This window comes from Sesamum indicum, linkage group LG8 (assembly GCF_026168435.1).
Source record: "Sesamum indicum cultivar Baizhima isolate 11 linkage group LG8, ASM2616843v1, whole genome shotgun sequence".
NCBI classification, from domain to species: domain Eukaryota; kingdom Viridiplantae; phylum Streptophyta; class Magnoliopsida; order Lamiales; family Pedaliaceae; genus Sesamum; species Sesamum indicum.
In genome coordinates, this window is record NC_142664.1 from 20,447,815 (window position 1) to 20,459,559 (window position 11,745).

Below are 11,745 nucleotides of genomic sequence, written 5' to 3' on the forward strand. Positions count from 1 at the left end.
AAGTGAAGACAAGTTAAAATAAAAGAAGATATAAGTGAAAATACAAGCAAGAGAGTATTCAAGAAATCTCAAAATACTCACTAGCGCAGATCAAAGAAGATCAATGACGTTCAAATGAAAAATACATTTTTTCAATTTTATATGAACCTCATAATTTTATCCGATCAAGACCCTTACTAAAAGGGACCCAACTCAGTCAAACACTTTCTTGAAATATAAGAGCCCAACTCCCGACCAGCCTTGGGGAGCCCAATTACTTTCACATATTGTAACAACAAACATTGTTGTCCTTCGCCATCAACGTTTTAGTTTAGTGGCACATGTTGAGATTTTATAAATGCGTATGAGGCCGTGAATTCGAATTTTATGATATATATATATGTGTATTTGTTTCATTTCTTATAAATTTATTATTTTTTAATTTATTAATGTACTGATCAGATCAATATATTTGTTAATTTATTAAAATATTAATATAATTATATAACTACTAATTCTATCCAATAAATAAATAATTCAATATCGATTTTCAAGCAACCGAAATTTTAGCCAAAAATAAAAATCTTTTGTTCAAATTAAATTTGATAATACCGGACTATACTATAAAGCTCCAAATACTTTCTATTAGTAGGTTGGATAAATTCTTCAATACACATTTATAAGATATTTATTTTGTATTACGAGATTTTCATTTGTATCCTCAAACTCTATACAAATTATTATTCGGTTTGAATAATTCAATTCAACTAAGTACAAACAATTCAAATAAACATATTATAATTAATATAGAACTCAATTTAATTTGATCACCTAAATAACTCATATTACAAAGTAAAAGGATCTAATTGTAAACCTTTGTAATTAACCATTTATTTTTTAAAAAAATTACACTACAATTATAATACATTTATCGCGACACGACAAAACCCGGTTTTTCGGTCGACTGTACTGAAAAATCGAGACTCGCGACTGTCTCCGAAACGCGGCGGGCTTCCTCCAGCACGGCCACCACTTTCTCCATGGACGGCCGTTGTTGCTTCAGCCCAGTGCATGACAAAGCTAGCCTGAACATCACTCGAAAACCCTCAACCGAATACTCCTCGTTAAGCTTCGGATCTGCGAACTCCGTTACATCCCCTCCTCGTCCGAGATTCTTAGCCTACATTAAACACTCAAATCATCCCACAAAAGAATTAAAAGCTGTCCGAAGAGAGGAAGATTTTCTTACCATTTTGCTCAGAGGTATTGGTCTGGTGGCTTCAAGATTGATGACCCTTTGTCCCGACAGAAGTTGGAGAAGAACTATTCCAAAGCTGTAGACGTCGGTCGAAGAATGGACGTGGCGGTTCTTTTGGTATTCCGGGTCGACGTAGCCGAATGTTCCTCGTACCTCGGAGCTGACGTAGGAAAGCCCCATGCAGATGACTTTTGATAGTCCGAAGTCGGATAGTTTGGCCCGGAAGTTGGTGCCCAGAAGGATGTTTGTGGGCTGCAAAGGTTAGATTTTTAAACTCTCAAGAACATTGGAATGTGCAGAATGATCAAGAAAAGGTAATAGGCTTGTGAACACTCTGTTGTTACAAAGAGTCACGATATTTGTGGTTGTTTTATGCAATTATGATTGTCTGCTTATGTATAAGTTTTGAATCTTGTTTGACATATGTATAATTTGAATTTTATACTCGTGGCATGTATATGCAATAAAAAATAACCATAAATTTTACCTTAACATCTCGATGGACAATGCAGCCATCAGGATATGTATGGAGAAAACAGAGTCCCCTGGCGGAGTCTATTGCGATATCCACCCGTTGGATCCAAGTTAAGGACTTCTGTTTACCTGATCACCAAGAAAATTTTATGGTATGTATGAAGAACAAAAACGAACATGCTCTCCTAAAAGAATGTATTTAACCAGAATACTGATTTAAGTACCAAACAGCCATTCTGAGAGGTTTCCATTGTCACAGAGTTCATAAACAAGAAAGCTCTCATCTTCTCCATCACAATGGCCTAATAACTCGACAAGATTTGGGTGTTTGACGTGCGATAAACTTGTGACTTCTCTAACGAACGTTTCCATGTGGCCGTCGTTTGTTATGTGCTTTACTGCGATTCGATGACCGTTTGACAGAATGCCCTTATATACTTTCCCTGGAAATAGATGCCGTGTGGGAATTCAAGTGATTCATTAACATGATAGGACATAGCAGCCTTGAAATTAGGCAAGTGTTTCACCTGCTACACCCTGACCAATGAAGTTTGATGCACTGAGGTGGTTTGTGGCTAAAAGAACTTCTTTAAGAGAGATCTCAACGCTGCTAGGTTCTTTAGAAAACGAGCCGTCTCGTGCTGTTGAGTTGAAGAAAACAAGCAAGGGATAATTGTAAGAAAATTGATCTTTTTCATTATCAGAGTAAGTTTGGAGAGTTTTCATACCATAAGTTCCTTTAGGAGGAATTGTCTTAGTTGTCTTTCTGAACAAGAACAGGCAAACAAGAGCTGCTATTACTGAAATGCCCCCCACGCCGCCGACCAGGACTTCAAGACCTGTAGCTACAACGAAATGTCATCGGTTCTGATCTAAGTAAAGGATACAAGATTGTTCTTCTGTTCATAGTTAGCCATTTATTTCATATGGATCGATACCTATAATGAATGTTATCTTCTTTCCTTCTGTTGCCTTATCAGCTGCTGAAGACGAGAGATTTTCATTTGTAAGGCCGGTATACACGTCTACTAAATCACTGATGAAACAAGAATTTGTAAAAGATTTACAGAATTTGTTGCTAAGTTACCTATGGGACGTCCATTTCCAAGGCATGTGTAGATTGACTTGATCCATCCAATCTCATTAACTCTTCGGCTCGTCAACGAGACAAGCACCGAAAACCTACAGACGTCGGCTTCCTCTCTGATTAAGCCATTGCTAGAGTTACCTGATCCAGCCATCTCTTCCCACCTCCTTAAACAAGAGCTGCATTCTTCATCTGATTCTCTCTTTGAGTCCAAATTCTTGCAGTTTCCGTCTAATGTCTGCAATTCATTTCCGAGTTTAGAAATGACGTCTATCACAGAGTAATCAGAGCAGCCTCCGGCACCGCTCGTTAGCCTCCCCATACCACAGCTGAAAACATCCTTCTCAGCTGTGTTTACTGTACTCAAACAAGCCTTTTGCTCTGTTACATTCAAGAATATCTCTCCCGTAACATTGGCTTTCTTGGCCATTGCATACAAATACTGTTCAAATGGTGATCCACAGCTATTATTGCTCAGAAATCCACCCCAGTTCCCTCCCACAACGTTCGACTCATTCCAAGACAACGGAGTTCTCATATCCAGCACACATTCGTCAGCCGCAGCTTGCAGGAATGAGTACCGGAAACTGATTGATAAGGCCAACATGTATCTGATAAAGGCAGTCACCGTCCCGTAATTCATTTTCGTGCAATGTTAAAACGGTCGACAAAAACAATATGAATACATCAATGTTCTTGGAGAAAGAACTAGAAACGCTTAGAGAGAACAAACATATTTTTTATCATAAGACTTGCCTTTCTGTTTACTATAACTACATGTTATGACAAATGGAGTTGTCAAAATCATTCATTTATATTCATTGTTCAAAGATTTGAATGAGTCTAAAGCAAAATTCAGAATAAGGTATTGAAAACGGGAAAAACATTTCGATTCTGTCCGTTTTTATTCGATAAACGACAAGTGCCGAAACAAGGGAGACTGCAGGCTGTGATGAATAAGCACAATACTTAACATTTTCTTTCACTATTCTTCTGTTTAAAACAAGCATATGAGCACAAAATAACGATGATGATTGAGCTTTTTGCACGTCTGTCAGCTTAAATATTCGGCGGGTTAAATTCATTTTTACCTCCTGTAAAATATCAAAAATCTCCCTATAAAAATTTTTAATGTCAACAATCACCCTCATGTTACGAATAAATAGTCACACCGCCGCCTAGTCAATTTGAGTCTATTTTTTTAGAAACAATGACTAAGATACCCTTCTAGTCAACCAGTCAATATTTAACAGAAGGGATCATCAAGACAAAATGGGGAAGTTCAGAATTTGTTCTCCTGAAACATGCATACATGTAAACTGAAGTAGGATATTTAGGATGTTTTTAAAGGGGTTAAATGGTAATTATGATTACCTTTTTAAATTTCTCATAATTAGGAATACATTCTTATTGTTTAAAAAAATTATAAATACATTCTCAAATAAAAAAAATACTTGTGTAGTCTCTTTTTAAAGAAGAAAACATTTCAAAAAATATAAGAAACTATAAGGGTAAAGTAAATAATCAATATGGCATATTAGTCCATTAAAATATTTTAAAAAATTCTAAAAAATATATAAAATTATAATTCATAATACAAAATGACATTTTTGTCAGCTCACTACAATAATTAAATGAAATCTAAAAGAATTAGCTCTTTGTTCGACGAGCATTAATTGGGGGTTGTTTGTAATTTTCAAGACAATAAGAAAATATTTATAATTATATCAAACTTTAAAATAAGTGGTTGTAGTTTAAATGCAGCATGTCCCGTTGGAAATAATAATGGTAAAAATATCCTTAGAAAAAAGAATGAGCAACGGGACTGCCTGATGCAGGAGGTAATGTGCTTCTTTATCAAAAGTTCAGGAGTCGTATTGCCATTTTTGTTTTCAAATTTAGTGAGATTTTGCACGTATTAGTGTTTTTATAAGGGGTAAACTGCAATTAACCCTTTCTTAAGGTGCTTTTCTTGTGTTTTTGTCTATTTCTCTCCGTGGTAAATAATGTTTCATGAGAGGGTGGTTAAAAAGAATAATGGCAGCAATTACTATAAACTTTGCTGGTATTTTCTTCTTCTTTTAAAATCGAAATGGAAAGTTTATAGTAATTAATTTAAATTAGATGCTTAGCAAATATATGGACTTTAGGCCCAAATAACTGGACCGGGGTCTCATTTTCCTATCTGGGCCAGCCTATGTCAATCAAGGCCCATTTATGATCCATGTGCTCCGCAATTACTACCAAACTATGAAATTAAAATTTAATTTAAATGATAATGAAGCTAATTAGTGGTTAATCACATGATTCCCATTAAGAAACAAAGTTTTGTAGTTGTGGGCAATAACATTTTTAAATCAAGGGACTATGGGTAAAAATGTCAAGACAATATTGACTATAGTCTACACTAACGTAAAAAGAAAAGATACTCTTCACTTGTTAACCACAGTTTGCGACACCATTACACTAATTTTTTTGTTGTGTCAATAATATCTTTAAATTAATTTTTTTTCTTTATTACATTTCTTTTTTTTAATATAATGTGTTGATTTATATAATACCCAAATTTACACTTTATTTCATTTCTTCCCTTTAAAAAAATTTGGTCAGATTCGTAATTTAAATAATTTTTAATAATCTGACAATTATATTTTTTTTCTTTTAAAGACCCTACTACTCCACATTCTCTCTCTCCTTACTTCTCCACATTTATTATAATTTATTTTTTTCTCATCATCTCATATTAAAAAAGTTTATATACTCACAAAAATCGCATACAATGATAACTGATATAGTTAAACTGAGTAGTTCCCATGTGGGATAAATAGTTGTTTATGTACAAGGATTGAGTACTCAGTTATCCAGAGGCAGACAGCTTTTATTGCTTAAGAAAGAGATTAAGGTTGCTTCAACGTTAATAGTCAGAAGGGGGGAGTTTCACTGAAGCTCCCTAAAGTTCAGGACATTAGTTTTCTGCCCCAAAACTTTTGCTGATTGGCTAATCCCGATTTAGTTCAGTGGTTGCATAATTAATTATGAGAGTATTGATTATGAAATAATCAATTCTAAAAAAAAATAATGAAGTTTGGATTAATAATTTTATAATTGATTATATAAATACAAATTATATTTAAATTTTAAATCAATCGCATTCTTACAATTAATGAAATATATCATTAAAAAAATTATTAAATGAAATAATTGATTATGTAAATACAAATTTCAATTAAATTTTAAAATTATCCCATTCTACGATTAATGAAGGATTTCATTAAAAAAATTATTTAATAAAACATTGATTATGTAAATACAAATTGCAATTAAATTTTAAACATTGACCCCATTCTTACTATTAATGAAGGATTTCATTAAAAAGAATATTCAATGAGCATAATAAGTAATTAGGAAAAGTAACTTTTATGAAAATATGATTTGGATAAAATTTAATTTAAAAATGGTTATTAAAAAGAGAGCAAATAATACAAAAAAAAAATTGTATTTTAGAATACAAAAATTACTGAGTCATAAATCTAATGGAACATAAAATGTTATCTAAACGTCGCACTCAATGTCTTATCGTGTTAGAAATGGGAACGGATATAAAACAAGAAATCCTTTCAACTCAATTATATTTCATACGAAAATAATACAAGATTAAAAAAATATCGCGCGTCTGATTTTAGTAAATCTGTACAGATCTAATTTAAATAAGCAAAGATTCAAGTATATATAGATAAGTTGAGAATCTTGAAATGTGAATATGTGAGGCAAGAAATTGTAAGAACCACATCAAGAAGACTCTGTTGTAACCCTCCAATGCTTTAAGTCAGCAAAGTTGTAAAAGACAAAATATGAAGGTCGTAAGAATATTCAAGTATACGTAGAGTATGAAAAATTTGCATTTCTAGATATCTCGAGATGTATGATTTTCACGTGAATCATTGTTTCATAAATGATCGATGATGATCACAAATTCATACATACTACGGTTGAAGTTAAGGTGAATCATGTCGATACGACCAGAATGTAAAAAAATTGAGAATCTTAGTCAATTTTATAATTAAAAAAATAGTGCTACATTATTTAGATCGTATTAAATAACTCGATAAAAGTATAATATATTTTTATAACACAAAATAATTTCTTTATCAAACCAAACAAGCCCTAATTAATTTATTTATTAGATATTCTCAATCGCGAGATATCTGATGATGTACATAAATAATTTAATTTTCCCAAAAGTATTAAAAAAATTAAACACCACATTTAGATCTAGAAGCACTTAAACGTGGGCTTTAAATAAATCTATCATAATTGAAGGATATCTCATTCTGCAAAAAATCTCTCTCGTCATTTCAGTCCAATCTCCTCCAATTAGAACCAAAACCGCAATGTTCAAACAGCAACTTTATTTGCCGTCAAGAAACGACAAGCAACTGGAAACCGCAAAATTTCCATCACTATGTTTGTTTTCATTTCCAGTTTATTCCCGAGACAAGTCAAAACATACCCAATGTTTGCCATCATTCAAAAACACCTTATTTAGGTGTTTTTAACTGATTTAGCATAAAAACATACATATATATATATACACACATATATACATAAATATATATAAAAAAGGCATGATTTGACAATGAATAGTAATTTTTGTCTCCCAAAATACAACATTAAACATATAATACTTATTTTAAATTATCTCCAAAGACATGATTTGACAATGAATAGTAATTTTTGTCTCCCAAAACACAACATTAAATATATAATACTTATTTTAAATTATCTCCAAAAACAAATCCAAACATACATACTATCTCTAACACACACTTATTTATCTTTGTTTTTCTCTCTCTATTTCCACAAAACACAACAAAACACTCAGAAAACGAATCCAAACATTATGCATAAATTCCACATTTGCCCCAATTTCCAACACAGCGGAGCCTTCGCAAATCCCAAAAGAATCTTTGCCAACCACTGCAACCTGATCGTGATCGGGGAAGAACGAAGGCCGATGGGGATAACCACCGCTGCCGCAGCCGACGGCGACTCGGAATCAGCCACCCTTTTGATCCCTAAAGCAGCTAACCCAGATAAGATTCCGAAAGACTCGTTTCACTTGGCCTACGTAATATACTTCACATTGGGCGCAGGCTACCTCCTTCCGTGGAATGCATTCATTACCGCTGTTGATTACTTCACCTACCTTTACCCCGACGTGTCCGTCGATCGGGTGTTCGCCATAGTTTACATGCTTGTGGGGCTCACGTCTTTGTTGTTCATCGTTGCGTTTGCTCACAAATCGAACTCCTTTGTGAGGATTAATGTGGGTTACGTGCTGTTTCTCGTGGCGATTGTGGCGGTGCCGCTGATGGATCTTTGGTATGTGAAGGGGAGAGTTGGGGTGTACGGTGGGTATTATGTGACGGTGGGGTTGGTGGGATTGTGTGGAGTGGCTGATGGGTTGGTGCAGGGTGGTGTTATTGGAAATGCTGGAGAGTTGCCTGAGAGGTATATGCAGGCTGTGGTTGCTGGAACTGCTGCTTCCGGTAAGGAAATTTTTCCTTTTTTTTGTTATGTTCGTGTTATTGGGTTCTTGTTTCTTTTCTTTTTTGGTTTGTGTTTTTGCGTGTGTGGGTTCTTAACATTGAGGAGTCTGGTGATGTTTTTTCTGCTTTTGTTGGGTGTTGTTGCCACTTAGATTTTGCTTTTGTTTGATTTAAATGATGATTTCAGTTGGGTTTTGGTCAAAGGTTAAATCTTTTTTCCCTGATATTTTGGTCCTTTATGTGATTTAGCTACCTTGAATTATTGGTTCCTTTTAGGCTTTCAAGTTTTATTGACTGAATACTTTAGTTTTTGTTGCCCTCTATATGAATTGGTCTAAGCAATTCCTGTAAAGATCGTAGCTCTGAGCTTTGATTCAAACTATTACTGGTTCTTGTTGGCACATGTTGTTAGTTCTAGCTTTATTTTGTCATGGTGACTGCTGATGCAAGTTATTTATAAATGGGCTTAGCCAAAATTTTTAACGTTTCATCTCTATTAATGCATAGTAAACTCACGTGTCGGTTGTAACTCAAAACAGTTTAAAGATTTGCCATTTTGGTACTACTAAGTCATAGTTCTATGTCAAAATGGACAAAGTTGCAGTTATTCTAGCAGCGGTTATTTGGTTGAGATCAATTCTTATCTTTCTGCAACTTGTGCCTATTAATGGTGGCTTGCCTTTCCTATTGCTGTTGTGCTGTACTGATGCTACTAAAACTCATATAATTTTTCATCCGAGAAACAAAGATTAATACTTGTTGGCATATGCCTTTCGTCATTGCCACCACAAAATGTTGTTTGATTGCTTGAGCCATGATATTCTAGTTAGCTGCATCTGCATTTCAAAGTTAAGCTTGATATGATGGTCGGTATGGAGTATTGGTACCCCGAGAAAATGAACTTATAGTTGACGAAATGCGTAAAAAGAAAAGATTATTACATTTTCGAGACAAATTACTTCTTGGAGATGCATAAAATGAATTATGAAACATGACCACAAACATGACTAGGCGACCTTGTTATCATCTAAGATAAGAGAGGAGATTTAGCTTGTTAAAGTATGAATAGCACATGCTTACTAGCTTGACAAATTAAGCTTCAGGCATTTAGGTGCAAATGTACGTCTTGCTCAAGTTCAAAAGTTTTTCTTTGTGCTTCAAGTCCTGGTATCTTAGACATGTTAGTTACAAGTATCTTGCTGTTAACTGTATTAATATCAAATTGCATTGACTGCAGGTGTCCTGGTTTCAGTTTTACGGGTTTTAACCAAGTCTATATATCCTCAAGATACCAGTGGACTTAGACGAAGTGCGAATCTTTACTTTATTGTCAGCGTTGTAGTAATGTTACTGAACATTGTTTTCTATAACGTGGCACATAGACTTCCCGTTATCAAATACTATAATGATCTGAAAAGTCTAGCTGTAAATGAGGAGAAGGAACAGAAAGGTGAACTTACTGGGAAGCTATGGAGATCAACATTATGGGAGATTGTTGGGGCTGTGAAATGGTATGGAGTAGGCATCTCGATCATATATGTTGTGACATTGAGTATTTTTCCTGGGTCTGTTACAGAAGATGTCCATTCTGATACTCTGAAGGACTGGTACCCGATCATTTTAATTGCGGGTTACAATGTTTTTGATCTGATCGGCAAGTCGTTAACTCCGCTGTATCTTATGGAGAATGCCAAAGTTGCTATTGGCGCCTCCTTTGGAAGGTTGTTGTTTCTACCTCTTTTCTATGGTTGCTTGCATGGTCCTGGCTTCTTCAGAACGGAGATTCCAGTTACAGTCTTGACCTGTCTCCTAGGTCTTACAAACGGGTACTTTACCTGTGTTTTAATGGTTTTGGCTCCCAAGACTGTCCAGTTACAACATGCAGAGACTGCAGGAATCGTGCTCGTGTTGTACTTAGTCGTTGGTCTGGCAATTGGTTCTGTTGTATCCTGGTTTTGGGTCTTATAACTATTGGGGAACTGGTGCATCCAAATTCCTTTCTGGGAAGTGATATCTCTTTGTCCCAGATAGCGCAAGATTGCCAAACAAGTAATCTTTCACCTTATTTGTTCGTATCATCCAGTTCCTCTGCACACCGTAACTGGAACATTGTGCTGTATTTGTAACTAGTGTTGCCCTGTGGAGGCTGTCCAGATGTATAATGCTCCTTGTTGTTCAGTTGATTTCCAGTTTTCTTCCAGCACATGTAAACGCAGAAGAATCTTGTGAATATGTAATGGACATCTAGGAATTTCATACAAGTTCCAAGTTTGTATACTTGTAGTCATGTTCACCTCAACTTTCAATTTCTGCATTTTCTTCGGAAGATTTATACACGGAAATTGTAAATTTATTATCGTATTAGTTTAAACGTATACGTGCAGCTGGACTAAGAAGAATGAATGACAAGATGAGTTTAAACGTATTCATGTAGCTGGCATTAAGCAGCTGGACTAAGAAGAATGAATGACAAGATGAGTTTAAACGTATTCATGTAGCTGGCATTAAGAACGACGAACGGCGAGAGGAATGCAACCACACGTAAGGGCTTCACTTTTTTCATGTACCGAACGACTTTGTAAACTGATTACAGCTGAAAACATGCTCGGGAAAGCATGAACTACACTGCCTATGCCATGATAGAAAAGTGCAAGCATGAATGCCTTTTGCAGCACAAAAGAGCAATGCTTCCTCAAGAAAATCATGTCCTGTACATTATATACAACCCTACTCTCATGCTTAAAATGCATGTGTAGAGGAAGTTTGGAGCAAGGCTGGCGAAACAAAATTGTAGGATTTGCATCTGCAATTCTCCAGAATCTCTCTCTCTCTTCTCTCTAGGGTGGGAGGGGGGTGTTTATGTTTGTGTATATGCATTGAGTGGAAGAACAACCAATAGTAAAAATTATACCATATCAGCACTTAAGTATATTGATGTGATTATAATTCATATTGTCGATTGTCGATGTTTTCACGCTTAATGCGTATAAAGAATACATTTGTTTTTACATGCATTGAGGTGGGATAATACGAATAAGGATTATGCTATGCCAGCACAAAATATGTTAATTTAGTATCATTTTCACGGTTGGTGTTTTCGCATTTCATTTATACTATTATAAAATAAAATTTTATTGTGTTCGTATTTTTGAATATTCAAATTTATCCTTTAACTCAAACATCTCTTTTAATAAATTTTGGTCATAATATTAGTTATAAAGTTTTTTCAATAAATTTACTAAAAGTTTCCCATCAAACCCTCAACTTTTGATACTTAAGTTTTAAAGACATTATCCCATAATTGATAACCAACTTATCAATTGATTATTTATAATTTTTAAATATTTTTGTACACACATCGAGTGTACCATGTGTCACTAGTACATACTAGAAAAAAA

General features: G+C 34.6%; 2 protein-coding genes across 5 annotated transcripts; one reads left to right on the forward strand and one right to left on the reverse strand.

The window, feature by feature from the left end:
* Positions 1-822: 822 nt before the first annotated feature.
* Positions 823-3,521, reverse strand: LOC105168650 (putative serine/threonine-protein kinase PBL1). Of its 4 annotated transcripts, none has more exons than XM_020696341.2 (8): positions 2,799-3,521; positions 2,650-2,691; positions 2,440-2,550; positions 2,239-2,352; positions 1,936-2,154; positions 1,725-1,840; positions 1,229-1,489; positions 823-1,159 (listed from the first exon to the last, which is right to left on the reverse strand). In XM_020696341.2, the coding sequence occupies exons 1-8, from the start codon at positions 3,439-3,441 to the stop codon at positions 908-910; spliced, it is 1,758 nt and encodes a 585-aa protein (XP_020552000.1). In that variant the 5' UTR covers positions 3,442-3,521; the 3' UTR covers positions 823-907. The 4 variants fall into 4 exon arrangements, with proteins under 4 accessions (XP_020552000.1, XP_020551998.1, XP_020551999.1 ...); XM_020696339.2 differs by having other exon boundaries at positions 2,440-2,556; XM_020696340.2 differs by having other exon boundaries at positions 2,650-2,694.
* Positions 3,522-7,694: 4,173 nt separating this feature from the next.
* On the forward strand, positions 7,695-10,624 carry ENT1 (equilibrative nucleotide transporter 1). Its single transcript, XM_011088250.3, has 2 exons — positions 7,695-8,347; positions 9,585-10,624. The coding sequence occupies exons 1-2, from the start codon at positions 7,699-7,701 to the stop codon at positions 10,313-10,315; spliced, it is 1,380 nt and encodes a 459-aa protein (XP_011086552.1). The 5' UTR covers positions 7,695-7,698; the 3' UTR covers positions 10,316-10,624.
* Positions 10,625-11,745: the final 1,121 nt, after the last annotated feature.